At 40.3% G+C, this 20,562-nt stretch overlaps 2 protein-coding genes across 3 annotated transcripts; both read right to left on the bottom strand.

Moving 5' to 3' along the window:
- Nucleotides 1–398: 398 nt before the first annotated feature.
- On the bottom strand, nucleotides 399–3,824 carry rplp1 (ribosomal protein lateral stalk subunit P1). The gene is made up of 4 exons (XM_080734403.1): nucleotides 3,615–3,824; nucleotides 2,105–2,179; nucleotides 1,366–1,483; nucleotides 399–529 (listed from the first exon to the last, which is right to left on the bottom strand). The coding sequence occupies exons 1-4, from the start codon at nucleotides 3,684–3,686 to the stop codon at nucleotides 450–452; spliced, it is 345 nt and encodes a 114-aa protein (XP_080590529.1). The 5' UTR covers nucleotides 3,687–3,824; the 3' UTR covers nucleotides 399–449.
- A 1,775-nt stretch (nucleotides 3,825–5,599) lies between these two features.
- clptm1l (CLPTM1 like) lies at nucleotides 5,600–20,259 on the bottom strand. 2 transcript variants are annotated; one of them, XM_080734418.1, is made up of 18 exons: nucleotides 19,997–20,259; nucleotides 18,220–18,441; nucleotides 16,905–16,999; nucleotides 16,294–16,480; nucleotides 15,741–15,922; nucleotides 15,214–15,292; nucleotides 14,211–14,328; nucleotides 12,951–13,045; nucleotides 12,321–12,405; nucleotides 11,703–11,806; nucleotides 11,368–11,433; nucleotides 11,185–11,235; nucleotides 10,751–10,833; nucleotides 10,537–10,571; nucleotides 9,897–9,952; nucleotides 8,837–8,881; nucleotides 8,613–8,728; nucleotides 5,600–8,466 (listed from the first exon to the last, which is right to left on the bottom strand). In XM_080734418.1, the coding sequence occupies exons 2-18, from the start codon at nucleotides 18,382–18,384 to the stop codon at nucleotides 8,382–8,384; spliced, it is 1,647 nt and encodes a 548-aa protein (XP_080590544.1). In that variant the 5' UTR covers nucleotides 18,385–18,441; nucleotides 19,997–20,259; the 3' UTR covers nucleotides 5,600–8,381. The 2 variants fall into 2 exon arrangements, with proteins under 2 accessions (XP_080590544.1, XP_080590545.1); XM_080734419.1 differs by having other exon boundaries at nucleotides 18,220–18,437.
- Between the last annotated feature and the right edge of the window lie 303 nt (nucleotides 20,260–20,562).

The following is a 20,562-nucleotide window of genomic DNA, read 5'->3' as shown; positions in this document are numbered from 1 at the left end:
AATTCAACAAAATGAGGGGGTAGAATTTAAGAGAGTAAAACCTTCTAGTTTGTGGTTTACAATCTGGTAAATCAAAAAAATATCTACTCAAAATTGTAAAATATGGACTTAGACTGTTATTCGTCTCAGGTACTCAATTATTGACAGATTTATTTTTGGGATAGGATACAGCTGTGGTGGAACACCACCCCATACTTGAGTTGGACCATCTCTACCTCATTCATTCCAAACTTTTGTATGATAGAAGTAGAACTTTGCAAAGCGGAATGTTTCCCTGCGAAATCAAACTAGTATGCAAGTGTAAGCACTTTTACAAATAAAAAATTACATTGGCAGTTAAGTGCAGGTTTTTTCCACTTTTTTCATGTGCATGAACATATTTTACAAAAACAAAAAACTTTAGTTTTTCATTTTTATTGACTTTTGAAAGTTTTGATAGAAAAACAATTTTAGTCGAAGAGACCGAAGCCCATGTCGTCATCAGACCCCTCGGCCTCAGACTCTTCTTTCTTCTCTTCCTCTTTGGCAGCTGGATCAAAAAAAAAAAGAAAAAAGGGGGACAGGTTAGTGATCATTATGCGCGCTATGAGTCTCACCATTAGAAAAAACATTTTTTCCAAAGCTACAACTTTCTCTGTATGCCAAGTATTCATATAAACCCACACCACTTATATACAGAAGGTAACTTTCTCATGGAGGTGAACTTATGCGATAAAACTACACAAGGCATGGTTTAATGTTTAGGCTTGCTGGAATAAAATAAAGGTCATGCTTTCAGTGATAGGAATAACTTTTATTTACAAGATACTTATTGCCCAAAGTTATGTGATGCGGAAAGCAGAATGTTATTCATTTATATTACTGACGTTTTGCCGGTCCCTTCAAATACACAAGCAAATTAATTCCACTCCAGCCGTCATATCCCCAAGATTATATTTCTATTAATCAAAGCCCCAGCTGTATTATCGGTTATAACACGTCACGGGTAAAATACCACCTAATGCCATTATGATTTTCCAAGACATTCAGATCAAATGAATTTCTCAGGTGACCCATGGTTTTAACTCTGACTGATAATACAATGCGTAAGCATGTCAGTTTTGGGGGAAAAAACCCAACTGTGCTTTGAAGCAGCACTGGGAGATAAGGTTGACAACTAACAAAAAGCTGGACAATTAAAGTATAGACAGCTGCAGTCTCTACGCCGTCATCTGAATGTTCTAATCTTTGCCAACTTAATCCTGTCTATAAACAGTTACCCTGAGACACCACATGAGAAAACAGCGGTTAGTTGGCAACCCGGCTATAATCCTATAACTATTGTTATAAAATGTGTACATATTTCAAACGTGTATAATGAATTACCTTCAGGCGCAGCAGCAGCGCCGGCTCCTCCTGCAGCAGCAGGGGCCCCGGCTGGGGCAGCACCGCCACCAGCTCCCACGTTGCAGATCAGACTGCCGATGTCAATGCTGGACAGAGCCTGCAAACACAAGATTCAGAAAGGGCATCAGAAGAAGGATGATAAAAATATGTGAGGATTCACACATTAGAAGTGTGAAGTGCACTAGAACAGTGGTTCTCAACCTGTGGGGGTCCCCAAATTATTTTGGGGGGTCCCCAGATGATTAACTTAATGTGCAACATTGTTTTCCTCACTCAACATTTAACAAAACAACATAAAGTTTAAGTGTCTGGAGGGTAGCTGCACATTTCTAAAGAGACAATTTACTGACTTTTTAATAGCTCTAAAATGAAAAATGAAACATTGGCCAAATTGTCCATTATTAGAGGCAGAAATTGTGAAAGTAGCTGATCTACATGCTCGAACCGTGTAGAACCGTGTTATACAAAATGTATGCCTCAATTCTTAGTGCGTGTCGGGGGGTCCCAGTTAAACTATGATTATTTTGGGGGTCGCGGCCTGAAAAGGTTGAGAAGCACTGCACTAGAAGTCAATTGGATTGCTCGGCTGTTATCCTTGCTGAAATGTGCACAGAGTTAGGCCAATTCATGCATTCTAACTCTTGAGTTGGGAGTTAAATTAACACTCAATATGTTACGGTGTAGATTGCTGTGTTTTGGCAGTTTGTTTCATCCTCACCTTGGCAAACAGACTTGGCCAGAAAGGTTCAACGTTGACGTTGGCAGCCTTGATCAGGGCCATCAGCTTGTCCTCCTACACAGAAAACACAGAGGTTTGGAAGTTATAAGTGAAATATGCTGAAGACACAGCGTTTGCACACAATCCTACATTGTCTCAGTGAACAAATCAGGAAAATATTGCTTAATTCAAGATAATTACATCAGACCTAAAGGAAATGTGTTGCATGTTTTTTTTTACACTGCTACTGCAATATAATTGGTCACACAGCCTTGAAATGTGTCTAAACCCTAAACCTTAACTTACAATGAGGGCAGAACAAAGCGTGGGGATAAAAGTGGCCCCCCATATGATTACAAAGGCAGGGGGCTCAACAGGGCTACACAAGTTTTGTTTCTGCTTCTGTGTAAAATATGTCCAACACTTGTGTAAAGTTTGTCTTTCTTGACATCTTATACATTTGGTTTGTCATGATGTAATCTTATACATTTTGTTTAAAAAACAAATGTATTTTTATTTTTTAAACAGGCTATACAGTACAGTTATCTATCTAAATGTCACAATAGTTGGTAAAAAGAAAAAGTCCTTGTTTAATACAACTGTCTCAATAGCAGGTAGTACCCACTGAGACGTCTAAATGTCAACAGAATGACAGCTATATTAACCATACATATTTGTGTGGATAACAGAGGGAGACAACATTAGAGCATACTTATATACTCTTAATATTTTACCATGATCAAACTCCCGTCCTTATTTAATGCCAGAATTCCCATTACAATGCATGTATTGTACAGACAGTGACAGTGTACACCTTACAGAATACAGATCTGACATTACATCTGCACATCAAAGCCTTCGGTCTGTCATACCATGCTAGCCAACTAGCCTACTCTACTACGTTATTTATGTTGTTCAGTCTAACCACGTGTGCTGCCTGGCTTGTTGACTCTCGTGCCAAAACAGTCGTAACAAGTACATGATCTCTACTTGAGCACCAGTTGGTCAACACAACACACAAGGTTCATGATAGGCTTGTGTTCTGAGTTCTGACAGATGGGAGTCTGCGAGCGAAAACAGCTTGTAGCGCTCAACTAAACCATACATCAAGTTGATCATTATAGTTGTCAACGTCGGCCAACAGCGGTACACATCATTAATCAGTTGATAAATGGTCATCTGGACTTTGATTCATTCAGTTTAACACACACACGTGCGGCACTGAGCGACAACAAAAACGTGGCCTAGCTAGCTACTACCACGGCGCCATTTTAGCCAAATGCCGGTTTAGTAGTAGCTCATGTTGGAACCTCTCCCTCCTAGATTAGTTTAGTAACAAATTGACCGTAAAAAGATATAATAAAATACGGCACAGGGGCCGGGCTTTCCGGGTTCTGTGGTGTTCTGGCACTCTGCTAAAGTGTACGGTGTGTAGTACCGCTACTACTAGTGGGTCATGTGTGTTTCCCTGCTGGAGCAGACAGACAGGAGCTTGTTCGCGGCCACTTACTGTGACGGTGACTTCATCGTCGTGGAGGATGAGGGCAGAGTAAATACAGGCGAGCTCAGATACGGATGCCATCTTAGAGCTTGGATTTTACGCTTCGGGCGTCGGATGCCTAATTTTAGTGATGCTAGTCGCCGGATTGTGGGCCTTAGCTTCTGACGAAGGACCGAGCACCTTAGGCACGTTCTGACTTCCTACTAGCAGGAGGTTTTCAGCGGAAAGGGAAGGGGGGAGGGCGGGAACTTGGCTTTTATGTACCCATGACGTCAGACATTACGTCATCACGCACGTACGTAAAAGGGGTGGTCCCTATCGGGTGGTCCCCAAATGTCCCAGACAGACCTACTTATTACTTACAGACAGACACAGGCTATTATCAGTGCAACTGTGTGTGGGGAACAAAATAAAACAATGGTGCACTTGGAACTGCGTTTCTTTTTGTATAGATTCCTCAAACAGATACTGACAATGGCCTATGCCTTTTTATACTATTTGACAATTTGACCAAATTCAATGTTTGACCAGTTTGATAGTAGACCTAGTTGTGTTGATTACTTTTGATGCAGTAGGCCTAATGGTCTTTTTTATTTTCCTTATTTTTTTAGGTATTAGAAAGGTCTCAGACTAAGTTACATTGTCACTTTACTGTCATCATGGGGACCCCCATATAAAAAAAAGACTTAATAGGGGACGACATGAATCCTGTCATTCGCATAACAGTGTTATTTGGTGGACATGTTTGGAACAAGCTCTTCTCAGGATAGAAATAGAGGTCAACCAGATGCTCAATGGAGATACAAGTTGAGTTAAAAAGGTAGATTGGTGCTTCTAGGATCAAAACGGGAACCCAAACTTGAAAAATAGAAAAAGTATGGCCCTGCTGAAGACCAGTTATGGTCGAAAACATGTTGGCTGAGAGCTTGGATCTTTACTCTTTTTTTCTCCTCAGGATAGCTTTAACCTCACGAACCCTAGCAACCCTTTTCTGGGCATGTCAGAAACTCATAATAGGCAAACATTCTGCAAAAATCAGTGAAAAAGAACAGATCGACAAGCTCACAATGGTCTATTTGCTATTATTTTGGGTGAAGAGATTTGACCCTGGGGGACCCTGGTCAACAATACTAATTGACACGTGGTATGCAGATACCTATCAACCTGTAGCAGAGACACAGAGAAGAGAGAAGTCATATGAGTTGAAGTAATTCTCTCAGGAGCATCTGTAAAATGACAAGAGGAGGCATAAAATAATACATATTTAAAAGCAGTGGGCCCTAGTACTGAGTGCGACACACACACACACACACACACACACACACACACACACACACACACACACACACACACACACACACACACACACACACACACAGAGTATATTGCCACCTGCTGGCCACATTGGATTTCCCTTGATTCCATGTTAACATCAGTAGCCCACTTTAATAGTAGACACACTGAATGAGGACATTATTTAACTCGTTTGTGAACAAGAATAAGATAAAGATAACATTTCATATACCAACCATCAAGGTTTCTCAGATAAAACAAATAACACCCATAGGGTCTGTTGCAAAGCACGTCTGTGCAATTTCTATTAAAACAAAACTAGATTGCTAAAAAAAAGAAAGAAAAAAAAACAGCTTTCTGCAGATGTGGTGGGCTGGTGGCGCTAATATAATAAATTCATAACCCCAGCCCAGTGATGTAATGCCCCACCATCTGATAGATCTAAAACACAAATCAGGTTTCTATAGGCTACTATTCAGTAGAATTGTATTTAGCGAACCACCACTAATTGAATTTAGTCGAGTGCTCCCCAAACTCAACACATTTGATCTATTCTATTACCAGCAGACCTTATTCAAATAAGTCTTGGAACTCTACATATCTTCTACATCAAAGTGATTTGGTAAAATTCATCAGGCATAGTTCCCAACATTTATTTTATTTTAACTATGACATTAAAAACAAACTAGAATGCAGACATAACCATTTGATAATTTTATTTCATTGTCATCAAAAAGACATTTTCAGTGAGGAAAAAAAGAACCCAAACATTTCAAAACAACTATGTCAAACAAGTACAGGAGTCCAGATGAACTGAACTACATCACAGGCCAGTTCGTTTGGGCTGCATGTTACAGGATTATAAACCTTGTTGTAAAACAAAATTACTCCTGTGCAATTGTTAAAAAAAGAAAAGAAAAAAAGGGAAATAAGATGAATCCATCCAATTCATTTTCAAAAATGAAAAAGTCATATGAATCCAGGCATAATACTTTCTCTTGTCAAGTATATCAAAAACAGCCATTATAAGATAAATCAATAACTGAACAAAAGAGAAATATAACATCATATTCCAGAGCATAATTAGAAAACAGCTGAATGAAGGAATCATTCTCACATTTGGCACAAATGTAATCTTGGCTCTGCAGCGGAAATACTAAAACAGGTAAAGCTACAGAAATAGAATGAACATGAGGGACAGTTTGTTTTGCACGAAAAACATTCCTCTGGCTAGAAACGGACCCCACAAAACTGAGCTGACCCCAGAAAAGTGATGACTCATCACTAAACCATAGTTTTGTGGGTCCGTTTTAAGCCAGAGGAATGTTTTTCGTGCAAAACGAATGCTTGCAATGGATTCAGAATCATAAAAAAAACAATCCCTAGTTAGACCCCTCACATGGTACTTAAAGAAGATTTTTTGGGGGGTCTTTTTTTCCTGTATAGTAAGTGAAGGGACCAAAACTTGAACCCCCTGAATTCACCTTGATCCACTAAGAATATAACTTTTTAACATGTTTTTTGGATGACCCTAAGGATCATAAAGAACCCTGAATGATTACTATAGCAATTTATTTTGGCTCAGGCCCTTTTTAGCTTAGATTTACTGGCCTAAGTGGGGTACAATGGTGCAGTCAGTGATACATTTCATTATGTCAACAGTGCAGTCAACACAACAGCTTCTGTAAAGTTCAGACAAATTATTTCATTGCCACGGGAACACATCTGTGATGTTGATCTCATGCACCGTGCCAGTGTCGTTTTCAAAGACATTATTAGGCAATTTAAAAAGTGAATTAAAAAGGGACCGATACGTCAGTTGAAAATAAGTCATCGTTGTCAAGCGACACTTACAGAAAGAAAGAAAGTCATCTGTTGCTATAGTTTTTCATACTGTGTAGCAATATTTGTTGATTATAATAACAGTACTGAATATAATGGGATCTAACATTTAAAAAATGCTCAAAAATGTTGATACAAAGTAGTACCATTTGCAGTTCTTGGAATGATTGCTCCCTGAAATAATTTACAAGGACCGTAACAAAAGCAATTTATTTTCAGGCTCACAATGTATTTTGTAACTGTACACTTCTTTAGTCGAGTGTTCAATGTTGAACTGATAGCGAGCGTCCTTTCTTTTCACTCTAATTCCATCAGCAAACTGTCTGTGGAAGCCCCATTTCCCCCAAAAACGATCATAATCCAATTACTTATATTCCTAATTCAATGCTTCTCTTGCAGTCCAGTAAAAACAAAAAACAAACATTGAACATCTCATTGGGGAAATAATGATCAGAGAGGGGCTTTTTGGCTCTTGGTTGACACTGATATAGTATAATTGGCAATCTATTATTTATATTTCTGGCAGATAAGGCAAGCATTACAGAGACAAACTGCCTGGGACTTGTTTTTCAATTTAAGCTTTCGTTTGTCCCTTTCCAACAATATAAGTGGGCTTGAGGCTAGATTTTGAGAAATAAATTGTTAAGTCATACTGTATTTCAGCCGGAGTTTCTAATGACAACATACATGGTAAGGTTTGTTCATTAGTAGCAGCCCTACAATCCTTCACTTTCACACTGATCCCATATAGCATTATGGTACATTTATTATACAGTACATTCAACTGGAAATAAATTACTTCCAACTGACAGTCAAAAACCTGCTTTAAAGTAAAATTTACTCTGGACTGTTTTAAACCATGCAAAATATCAGTTCTTTGTTTCCAGGATTCCACGCAATAAGAAATACATTTCTGACCGAATTTAATATAAATAATTGCTTAATTTAAAAGTGAGATTGTTAGCTGGAGAAAATAAGGGTATTGTTTGAGGATGTCAGTTTCTGAACTGTGGAGGTATAGATATTTAGACTCTGAAATATCAATTTAATCAAAGGATAGCCATGTAAATCAAAAATTCAACGAAAACCACCGCTAACAAATCTAAGGCCAGGCAGTCGCCCACTGCTTTGAAAACCAATCCTGATACCGTCCCTGATATGAAGGAACAACCCTAACGTCTTTGCATTGGTTCTGCGATGCTGTTATTTCCCAAATGTCGTAATTATTTTCACACAGTTTTAGCCCATTCATAGAATTTACATGTCACCAGACATACCAATATGCAGATATCTCAGATCGTCTGGCTAAGTGACTTTCCCGTAATGTAAAAAAAAGAAAAAAAGGTTTCTACAGTGGCCCTAAAGATGTCAGTATATAAACGGTCGCCTCTTGAGTCCAGTCCAGTCTCATTCTGTCCAACAGTACAACACACACAAACATACGTTTCTCATGCTTTTCACAACCGGACAGATCTATAAACATTAATACACCTGGTCCATTTACAACCAGCTAACTGACCAGTAATCCTTTACTGGTGCCATTCTTTTTGTAAGTAGGTCTGAATTCTCAGAAGAGAATAATAGATACCAGACCTGACAGGTACATCCCAGACAGACTGAGAGGCGTGAGAGCACGATATCCTATTCTTTGTGAGCTTTTCCTTTTGGCTCCTCGTCATAAGAAATTCCATATTCATTTACTCTCGTCTTGTCCACAGGATAGAGCCTGAGGAGAGACAACGAAAGAGAAAGAAGGGCAGAGAGAAACAGAGAAAGTTGCATTTAGTACAGAACTGAAATAGCAGTTGTATTTTATGTGGATTCTTTGTGTTTGGTGTGTGTGTGTGTGTGTGTGTGTGTGTGTGTGTGTACCATCTCTGATAGAGGTAAATGAGAAAGACCACATCGTCTCTGAAACAGGCCAGTCTGTGGGAGGTTGGCATGGTGATGACGAAGGCAAACACGTCGTCGATGAAGGTATTGAATGCCTGGTAATAGTCAATAGCACAATCAATCAATAACTCTGTTCACATGCTCAGGGACAGCCATATATGAATCATTCCATGAATCGTTAACTAATAATGGGTTATTATTACCTTGTACATAAAGGCCTTCCAGGGCAGGTGGGCTACAGATTTCATCTGTTGAAGGTTGTAAGCAAACAAGTTAAGAATATATTAAAAGTCTGGGTTTCCGAGGCTAAGAATAAACTGACTGAAAATATGAAATGCCGGAAGATTGAAAAAGAATACTGTATTTGTAATAAAAATTATAATTAGGAATAGTAGAAACTAATACCACTTTGGCACAACGTTTTAAGCGCTCTCTGTTAAAAAACATTCCCTGCGAACCCAAAATATGGATGTGCGCTAATACTGCCAGGAATATCATTAATTTTCAGTTCAACATTACAGCATTAAAAGGGGGCTTTGAATGCCTAGAGGCTGTGTTGGATTTAATATACCACCAGAGAGCGCCAACGATAAGCTTTTCAACATATATCTATGCTTTTCAAGGTTTGAGTGATCACGTGGTCTGCTGCGCCTGTTTACATTGGCCTGGAGCTAACTATTAGCGTGGAATAGCGTGGGACCCTGTGCGCCACACGCGCCCTTGATGGTGTAATTATTATGATGGCCCATCACCTGGGACATGTATCCACGCCACAGACACTTCAAACCGGGTCAAAATCCGACGGAATGACATGGCGTTATGGATTGTAGTGTAGTGTGTATTGAAAATAACGGCTAGGAGAGGCCATTTCACACAGAGGACCCCTGAAAAAACGGTGACGTCATGAACTTATCCTTAGCTTCCACGGTCACTCGCTTCCACGGTCACTCGTTAAAATGCCATCAGTCAGGTAAGACCCTTTCCTCCGCCGAAAATATTAAAAAAAATGCAAAAAAATGCTTTTTATATAAAAGTCGATCCATAGTCGATCGGCAGAGAGTCTCCTAGTTAGGATGTCGATCTCGGAGTCGATCCGCAGAGAGAGTTAAGTCCAGGAGCAGCTAACTTAAATTATTTTTTAAAACTGACTTTGATCCCCTTTGAATTTATGCATCATTTACATACATCCACGTTCAATGTTTTTGAAATACACCGTCAGGCAATTTAGCTAACTGCCAGAAGTCGTATAAAACTTGAACTCACCTTGTAGTTGACAAACAGTTGGGGAAGCATGAATAGGAAGCCAAAGGCATACACACCTGGAACAACCAAGAGGAGATTATTGTTGACATGGGATCACCATACACCTGGGATCTCCATATATGGGCATAAAAGGGATTCTGTGATTGTGGTTCCCCTGACAGAGTGATGTCAGAGCATAAAACCCATAGACCATAAAAAAGCAGAGACATGTGCCAGTAAGACGCCTAAGGGCAAAAAGCAGGGCGAGGTCGTGCCATCTGTCTTGGCCATATATGGATTCTGTTAGTGTGGTTCTCCTAACAGGGCATCATCTGGGATACGATCCCTTTTATGCCCATATATGGAGATCCCTAACAGAATCCCTTTTATGCCCATATATGGAGATCCCTGCTCTGAGTATCTGACATCACTGTGATGTCTCCTGTTTATGCCCATATATGGAGATCCCTGCTCTGAGTACCTGACATTACTGTGTCAGGCATTACCCATCCGTCCGGACAAGCTGTGACCGTTCTGATAGTAAACTCTATATGTTCTATCTATAGCTCTATATGTCTTCCCAATTTCAAGTGATATGATTGTTGTTTGCATTTACGTAGAGATTCCTTTTACTTTTTTAATGGAGCAGAAAACAGCTTACCGTTGACCAAGCTGTTGACCACCCACGAGTACCAACTGAGGAGAGAGAAACATTTAGAGAGTGAGTCGCAGAAATGCAGCTGTGATAATTGCATTTACTACATGTAAGAGTGCTGTCTTTTTCAACCTCACGGCATGCCTGCCAAATCACACCAGTTAGCAATGACAAGTAGAGTCACACATGCAATACCGTCATCATCATCATCATCATCTACCTCCTGTATCGTAGGTATACAAGTGCATACACAGCCCCTCCAATACACAGTGGGTAGAGTAGATAGGATAGGTACTTCATTGCCTAGAGGGAGATAGAAAGCAAACCGAGTAACAGCTTAAGTGACTTAATACACATGCTAAGTAGTTTACACCAATCTAACAACACAACACATATAGTAGCAACCCCATCGTGCAACAAAGTATAGATCTTATTTATACCTGGCTGTGAGTGGACATTGCACACCGAAAATATCTGATCTAAAAGCTCACATGTCGCAGGGCAACAAAATCAAATCAAATCTTCATTAGCTATAAGCATCACCTTAATGTGTACAGTGTATGTACAGTTTCTCTTATGTGTGTAGTGTATATAAAGTATTACAGTGTACATGTCTTTGTGTTATGTATTGTATACACACTGTGTATGTCTCACCAGAGTATCATACTCCTCTGTTCTCCTCTCTGATTCGTCCATTTTCCCAAACTGTTGACATTGGAGGAAAAAGAAAACAGATCAGACTCCTAGAGAAGACTCCCAAGATCTTTTAAAGACCTACACTACATTTTTGTAGTTTTATAAGACAAGTGTGTATTTGTGTTGGGATTTTGAACCTACCAAGAATGTTGGTTTTCCTCCCTTCCAATACATTTGAATCTTAAAGGCCTTCTTCACCTTCCACACCTGGCGGGATCATTCACACAAACCACAGAACACTCAGATTAACATTAAGGAATCACAGAATACAGTTGGAATTAACCAATTAAACATCCCCCGAACATTTAGCTTAGCTTATTTATTTGTATCTTTAAGTAACATCAATGGAATTTCTAAGAAGTTTATTATTTACAGAAGAGAACCCCACCCTTATTAAACACCCATGTCATATAGTTTCTCATATTATAATATATATGCCATTATCTTGGATTGTGTGTCTGAGTGTGTGTATTTACTTCAATGATGGAGCCAACGCCAGCAGGGATTAGGACTAGAAGGCTGGTCTGCTCATCGAACAAGTAAAGGAAAATCACTATGGTACTGAAACATCGCCACAACACTGCATCAGCACGAGAGAGAGAGAGAAGAGAGAACATTAAAAGTCATGTCATCACTGTGAACTAACTGACATAGCAGAAGTGTGAGCATGGAATATGATATTGAATAAATTAAGCCCCAAGTGGAACGCACTGTAGCTGGGAAAGTGTGTGTACAGTGTAACTGTATGCATATGTAAGCAGGTCTATGCTGAAAATGAACCAAATGCTCAGTGGTAAACAAGTACCTCAGAGTGACTAATGTTAGTTTTTCACACTGTGGAATGCTGTGGAAAAACCACAGATGGATAGGAGTGGCTGACCAATTGCTTCAAGGTTCTTGTCTGAAACTTAAATATATATATATACAGTATCACTACTGTAGATCCTCAAAATCACACCATAATAAGATGCCCAGCATATTCAGTTAACAGCCATGAAGCTTAGCTGGTGAGTCAACATGGCTTCCACTGAAAGCAGTGTTGGTCATTATCACTTATCAGTCATGGATATGTGGCACTGATCAGTGTGACCCACCTGCTTTGCTGGACATTCCCACCATGCTTTTCTTGTGCTTCCAGAAGCTGATGTCATTTTTAAATGCCAGGAAATCAAAGAGGAGCTAAAGAGAGATACAAAGAAGGGGAGAGGTAGGCAGTTTATGATAAAATATTAATTACGAGTGAAAAACATGACATGACAATATTTCACAGCTGTGTTTCCCCTATAGATGTATAGGAGCATGTGTGCGCATGGTGAAGATAAGTATGAGTAAAATGTGAATAAACCATAAAAGAACAAATTCAGTCATCACTTTATTTTTCCTTACCCAGCCGTTTACACATCAGCTTGTAAAATCTTCTAACTAACTGATTCCACTCACATGACAATACAAAAAGGACAGAAGTGAGGGAAGTTGAAACACTTGATTCTTCTGCAGTGCAATTAATCAGAATAAGTTCCAGTTGAAAAGGAATTTGTTTTTAAGGCGTGAGCCAAAAATAACTGATTCATCTTGGCAACCATTATTTTTGTAGTTGACTAGGGTCAGGTGGATATGTACTTGTACTACTCTGCCATTTCTTTCTCTCTACACTAAATCTATTTTCGGTGAATGTTTCCATCAGAACTAGGATGCTAGGATTCAAGTGGTTAAGTCCAACTCACATGGAAGGCTGCGACCAAGAATGTAAGAGCCAGGAAGTAGAGATTGGTGTCGACGAAGATTCCTTTAATCTCATCGGCATCTTTCTCTGTGAAACCTGAAATGAAACATAATGTAACGTATACACTCACACAATCGTACAGTTAGGTGGACATACAGAGTGACATACTGTACATACATACTGTATACCTCACAGTGAAGAGACATTTAGTAAGTCCCAGAAGTGTTAACTTTTATTATTAGTAGCAGATTCCTTCCATACTGTAGCTCAGTTCCTGCTTAATGTAGGTATCATTGACAGTCATGGAGACTGTTAGCTAGTTTGCTGAAACACTTGGAGGGGCAACCAGGACAATGGGGCTCACCTGTGTATGCCTTCCCATAATAAACCTCACCTGTGTTATGCGTTATGGCACAGTTTTGCACAGTGTCGTTTAGTGCCTTATGAGTTTTTAATATGGACAATGATTTCCTTAAAAGAGCTAAAGACTGCTTAGCTCCAGCTGGCTGTGTCCTGCTAGGTTTAAACTATTCTCTACTGCTACACCTGGTCCAAATGCATATTCACAGTGGGATGAATATGGTAAGCAGAATTGAATTGTTTTACTGCGCTGATTTAGTCAAAAGGAGTTTGGGTAAAAGAAAACATTGAAAACATGCTGTGGAGGACAACATTCACTGTAGCTGGGCATTTGATAGCTCTTTCAAATTTCATACATGACTAATATCCACAGCTATTCTTTCGTTCCTATCTGTTACTGTAAGTATTCCTTATGTGAAATTAACCAGATCTCTCCTAGAATTTGATAACTCCTTGAATTTGATTAAATCGTCTAACCTCCTCCATTCTATGGACGTCATGGGATCAAAGTTGTAACTGTCACTCTCAGTGAAGTGTGTGTGTGTGTGTGTGTGTGTGTGTGTGTGTGTGTGTGTGTGTGTGTGTGTGTGTGTGTGTGTGCGTGTGTGTGTGTCTACTAATACTAAATGTATTGAAGAGGTACAAACACTGGCATGCTGTATTCACACACATATCTTAGTTAGCGACCTGGCCAGATACTTACCCTATCCTTCATAACAGCATCATATAATTAAACTTGCCAAGCATTTGTAAATACAAGGCATCACACAGGCAAATCGAGAATCTAGGAATAGACTTGCTATAGGTGCATGTGTCTGCTTTTCCCTGTGCATGTCTATGTATGTGCATTGCCATGGGGGAATGTGATTGTGTTCATGTAGTCCATGTTTCTCTCTCATACCAAACTGTTGCAGTGAGAAGACTGCATCTTGCATGTGTATCCAAAATCGTAGTCTGCCCAGAGAGATGGAGTCGTAGGAGATGGTTAGAGGAAGCTCCACAGTGGTGCGGTTAATCTCCTAGAGACATAAACAAATACACGAAAAAGTAAGTAACTAGTATCTAATTGACTAGCACCACAACAACTAGTAACTAAATGTAATTTAAAACAAAAACAAGCTCTTTCACTATGATACTGCGCTCACACTAGCAGCAACAAAGCAATAGGCTACACGTCATGTTCAATGGAAGCCAGTGACTTAAAACTACAAACCGATGCCCTACATGAAGTGACAGGCAAGATGAGCTTGCCTCAAATTAAACACTCCAATGATGCAGTGCACTCTGCCCACAACTCTAGCTATATTCCACAAAAGTAGGACAAATTCATTCTTTCTTTCTTTCTGTTGACCAGTTCCCAGTGCTTTTTTTCATTTACGCAGCGTGACTGTGGCTTGAGCAACACCTCAGCACACTGGGTCGTACAAGCTCACAACGCCTCGCAGCGCGAGGCGTTGTGAGCTTGTAGATCGGCTATTTTCGGCAAAGAGGTTTGGTGTAGAGGGGAAAAAGGGCAGACTAAGTACAGAGTGAAATGTCAAGTTTATTGGTATTGACGGTTTAAGTGGTTAAATATATGAAAACACTAATTGACATGAATCCAAAATACACTGCTGTCAAACCATAGGGAAAACTATATGGAATCCATGAAAAGGTTGTGGGGGTCATTTCTCTCTCAACTAAGGGGTCCTTGGCCTGAAAACGTTGAAGACCCCTGCTCTAGTGTTAACGCAGCATGAGTCCAAACTATTATATTACAGTGACATGTATTAGATCCTGATCTTGAAGCTCTGCACTATTAAAGATTTCTTTATAGCACTGCCAACTTTTTGATTCGGTAGCTCAGTCAGTCAGTTCTAGTATTCACACTGTACTATGTTAAAGGATTAAAGTTGAGGACTTACAACTAGGTCCTTGACTCGATTGCTGAGCTCATCCACAAACAGCAGAGGTAGATACACCATCTTTCTACCATTCTGAAACCTAAGACACGCACGCACGCACACACGCACACACACACACACACACACACACACACACACACACACACACACACTTAAAAAGCAGCTTGATTGGTCATCTGTACTGACTTCATGCTATCAATATCTTGCCATGTTACATTTTGTTATCTATAAAAGCTCAAAATCTCTGTCAGTCGACTTTGAACTTGGCTTGTGTATCGCCTACGAGTCTAGGACCCATGGCATTGTACCAATTGTACTCTGACAAAGGATACAAATGGCACTCTGACAACGGGTACAATGGGAACTCCATAACCGGAGGGGCATGTGTGTGTTACCAACAGGCATCGCCCCAGTTACATTACATTTTGAAATACCGTAAATCGTTTAAGGTCCCATGTTACTTGCTGGGTAACCTGCCTTTACAGTGTGCCTTAAATGTTAAGACGTGCGTGGGTGTAGTATCTTACACTCTGAGGTATCTGTGTACGTCGCTGGGCATGGATTCTCTATCAAACATGAAGTGGTCACTGACTATGTTGAGTGTCAGTCGTGTTCGCCAGTGGGAGACTGGGTGGTCTGATGACGAAGCTCCTCCCCCAGTTGCCGGTTTGCCATGCCGATCCTTTTGCCCCTGCGGTTCTTTCTGATCCTTCAGTAATGGACAGATGCAGACATTAAGAACTGACTACAGAAGGAACAATGGACGATTAATGATTATTCTAGCCTCCGCTATTACTCTTCTGGGTAATCAATTAATCGAGAAACGCATAAAAAACGAAATTGTGACTCATATGCTGCTGCCCAGTTGGACTTTAGTCCATTTATGCAATTGTATTTAAATACAAAATTTAAATAATAAAGACATTTATATAGAAAATAACAATGAAAGGGGGTATTATTTTATTTTAAAAATTAAATTTAAAAATTTAAAAATTTACCGGTAACTGTTAACTGTTGCATCCCTGCCATGGTGTGAATATGTGAACATCAACATAATCAACATATCATTACTATTATTACCTGTGTCTCTTCTCCAGCTATCAGAGAGACTTCGGGGGGCTTGGGGACCATGTATGTAGTGAGCTGAGCCACCAGATGGACCTGTCTTGGATCATGCCATGGAGTGACGCCAGCTTGATGGACGAATATCAACGCATACAGAGTGCCATTGTTGCGCGTCTTCTTCGGGAGAGACACGTTGACAATCCTGTGAGGAGAGGAGGGGAGGGGAGGGTTGAGGTACAGAGAGGATAAAGAGGGGAGTGGGACAGAGTGTGAGCAAGCTAGCTGTAGCAGTAAGCTACCACTATCTCTAGAGAAGTCGTTTTCGAACGTTTTCTGCTCTAGGCACAGCAGTGGACAAGTCAAAAGGCACACTTGTATTTAGAGTGAAAATAGCTACAAGCCCACAATGAGTATAAATATTGCCTATTTTATTTATTTATTTGTGGGGGGAAAAAAGTAAAATCACAAATTAAGTACTGATATAGTAAATTAAAACAATTATTAATAATTCTGTGTAATATGTTGCAATAAAAATGTGTGGGTGTCATAAAATGTCGTGGCACACTTGCTCTAGAGATAATGATTTAATTATTAACAACTGGACAAACATGCAGTGTCCCACCCACCGCTCAAATTGGTTGTTGACATCAAAGTTCTCCTCTTTGTGAAGCAGAGTGTGCCCTCCATCAGCGTTGGGACGTGTCGCACTGTAGATACTCAGCTGGAAGGGAGTGAGATGCATGTTCTTAGTTCATCATTTTAAGTAGTAGTAATCAAACTGATAGCACTTATGATGAACCTACATTGTTTTCAGTACGTCGTGTGCTACTACAGGTTAAATCATATCAGGTTAGATCTCCAACTGGAAGGGTGGCTGCGACGGCAAGAGACGGGGAACCCGCTATCCAACCAGTCAAGCTGTAAACCTGGTGGGCAGCCACTCAGCTTACCCACCTGCTCTCTGACCAGGCATGCAGTAAGATAAGACATACCAACACTGACAGAAAGACTGACTGAATGACCAACAGTCTCCTCTATTTACTACTACATGGGTCTTCAACAGAGGGTCTGGGACCCCTAGCTGGTCCTCATAGTTACTACAAGGGGGAGGTTTACTACCACTTGAACCCCAGCATCCCTATTCTGAGGAGAACTTTAGCCAAAAATAGATCTACGAGCACACAAAAGAGAGCTTGTAGATCACGTTTTGTCAAAGAGGTTTGATGTAGAGGGGGAAAAAGAGCAGGACAAAGATTGGACAAAGATAAATTGACACAACACTGATGATAGTGCTGTCAAACAAGTCTATGACTCCATCTATGAAATCAATACAAAAATGAAATATAAATACACACACACACACACACACACACACACACACACACACACACACACACACACACACACACACACACACACACACACACACACACACACACACACACACACACACACACACACACACACACACTCTCCAAGTACTAGTGGCGGTCCCAGCGTCATCTCTCTCTCTCAACTAAAGCCTCGATCAGAGTCGGCGGTGTAGTGCGGTGTAGTCTTTTTGAGTCATAAAACTACAACGTTAACACTCAAAAAGACTACACCGCGGTGGATAGCCTTCCACCGCGGACCCGACTCTGTTCGAGGCTTAAGGGGGCCTTGGTCTGAAAAAACATTGAAGACCCCTGTACTACTGCATCCATCCACACCCTCCTACCACCACTACTCCAGCCAATCCTACCGGGAGGCTCTCTCCATTCCGACATGTCGCCACTCCGAAATGGACTTCTTATTGTCGGAGTGGCGACACTCCCCATGGGCCTAAGGTTTAGGGTAGGGGTAGAGATAGGGTTAGTGTCGGAATGGAGACATGTCGGAAAGGAGACATGTCGGAGTTGAGAGATGCACCCAATCCTACCCACCCCAATCTGTTGCACCAACCTGCAGTTTAGGTTTCCCTGCTAAGAACGGCGTGATGCAGTTGTCTCCTGTGGGGCTGTCGCAGGGCTTGGTGTACACGATCCCATACATCACCCAGCAGGTGTGCAGCACGTACACCACAAACATCCCCACGATCAGGGTGGTGAAGGACGTTTTGTGGAACATCTTGGCTTGGGTCGTCGTGTCGTTTCCTGCGGCTAGGTGAGGGGCAGAGCCATCTGTCTGGTTTGATTGATTGAAGAATTTATTAGAAGGTTGCATAGGAAAAAGCACAGTGTCAGTACAAATCACTGGTACAAGGTCAACTAAGAGGAGATCCTAGTAAGGCTTTTCGGCTTATTTACACAGGAACCGCTGGAAGAGAAGACGTAGTAGTTTATAGGGTGTATATTGTTTGCAGTGGTGCAAAGTAACTAAGTACATTTACTTAAGTACTGTACTGTAAAAAACTAACATTTTTAGGTATTTGTACTTTACTTTAGTATGTCCAATTTCCAATACTTCAACTCCACTACATCTCGGATCCAAATATTGTACTTTTACTCCACTACATTTATTTGAAAACTTTAGTTATGAGTTACTTTTTAGATTTTGATTATTATAACAAAACATACATTAACCAGCACTTCAACTCTATATACATTTTGGCCATTTGAAAATAGCCGATCTACAAGCGCACAATGCGTCGAGCTTGTAGATCTTCTATTTCTAAAAAATGTGTATACATTTTATACATTTGAAAACTTTAAATGGGGCATTCTGCATGATGAGAACTTTCTACATTTTTATATCAATACTTATCTACTTTTACTTTGAATTCTGGACTTAACAGAGTATACCTTGCACTATTGATACTTTTACATATTACATGTGAGTACTTTCCCTCCCCCACTGCAACTACCTCGTCCTCACCATAGTCAGACGAGCCAGCTACACACTTCCTCTGTGTTCATTTGTCCATTTGTAACTATGAGAGGGTGCACATACATATTTGGCACATTCTCAAAGTTAAATTAATAATATTATCAGGATCTTACAATGAACATAATTTATATAGCAATGTGAGGGAATGCTGCATGCTTTAGCTGGTCCTGAGTGAGTGTGTGTTTTATTAACTTACATTAGATGTAAGTTGACACCATCATGTAAAATCGTATGTGAACGTATGAACAGGATATATAAACCTAATAGTAAAAATGCAATGTGTTAAACCAGAGTTCTTCAACAGGGCGTCCGGGACCCCTAGGCGGTCCTCAGAGTTACTACAGGGGGTCCTCCAAATCTTTGTGTGAGAGAAACTTGTTTTCTCCTTTTTTATATTAACCACTTGAACCCTAGTGTCCTTAATATGAGAAGAACTTTAGCCAAAAATAGCAGATGTACAAGCTCACAACGCCTTGCACTGCGAGGCGTTGTGAGCTTGTAGATCTGCTATTTTTGGCAAAGAGCTTTGGTGTAGAGGGGAAAAAGAGCAGACTAAGTACAGAGTGAAAGGTCAAGTTTATTAAGTATTGACGGTTCAAGACAAGTGGTTAAATATCTGAAAACACACATTAACATGAATCGAAAATACACTGATGATCGTGCTGTCAAACAATGAAACGATATGGAATCTATGAACAGGTTATGGGGGTCCCTGCTTCAACTCTCTCTCAACTAAAGGGGTCCTTGGCCTGAAAACGATGTTAATGTCCCATGCCATGTAAAATCGTATGTGATTGTGAACGTATGAACATGATATATAAACCTAACAGTAAATGCAATGTGTTAAACGTACCTGGGAAGTGCTGTCAAGCTGTCAGTTGTACACTCACATCTGTGTGATTGGCTGGCTCTCAGCGACCCGCCGCTGTGTCGTTTCTGTGTTCATATCATAATAACAGCGTCGTCATGTCGCTCAGCTTGTCCAACGTGTCTGTCAACCAGAGGACGGCATTTCACTGATGTTTGATCCTATCTAATATATATTTCGGAAGAATTAAAGATCGTCCAGAATGTTCATCTCCAGTGTGAGCTGCTCTTGCTGTACATAGCACACTTCCGCCATTCACTTCCTGCTTGATTCATTTGGACGAGATTTGGACGCATGTTCTCGCGAGGGTGCCATTTGGTATCTTTCTCACAGTGGTGGAAAAAGTACTCAAATAAATGTATTCTGTTAATAACATTATTAATAATAACTATTGATACTTTACCCAAGTAATGCCTCATTCGCATAGGTATTACTTTAGGAAAAAGTATCAATACTGCAATGTAGAAATATTCCGGTACAACGTCTGCAGGCTACATGGGGCCTACTAGTTTACTTCTATGTTTCATATGAATACATACCAGTGCTTTCTC

This window comes from Nannobrachium achirus (assembly GCF_963921795.1).
Source record: "Nannobrachium achirus genome assembly, chromosome: 10".
NCBI classification, from domain to species: Eukaryota; Metazoa; Chordata; class Actinopteri; order Myctophiformes; family Myctophidae; genus Nannobrachium; species Nannobrachium achirus.
The sequence above is the reverse complement of the archived record's forward strand: the minus strand, read 5'-3'. Positions and strand labels throughout refer to the sequence as shown.

Coding starts and splice junctions, on each gene's coding strand:
- clptm1l (XM_080734418.1), bottom strand. CDS start 18,384: ATGTTCCACAAAACGTCCTTCACCACCCTGATCGTGGGGATGTTTGTG. Junction 11,236..11,367: donor GAGGAAAACCAACATTCTTG/GTAGGTTCAAAA, acceptor CAATGTCAACAG/TTTGGGAAAATGGACGAATC. Junction 8,467..8,612: donor ATTTACCTCTATCAGAGATG/GTACACACACAC, acceptor GTCTCTCCTCAG/GCTCTATCCTGTGGACAAGA.
- rplp1 (XM_080734403.1), bottom strand. CDS start 3,686: ATGGCATCCGTATCTGAGCTCGCCTGTATTTACTCTGCCCTCATCCTC. Junction 2,180..3,614: donor ACGATGAAGTCACCGTCACA/GTAAGTGGCCGC, acceptor TTTTCTGTGTAG/GAGGACAAGCTGATGGCCCT. Junction 530..1,365: donor CGCTGCTGCTGCGCCTGAAG/GTAATTCATTAT, acceptor TTTTTGATCCAG/CTGCCAAAGAGGAAGAGAAG.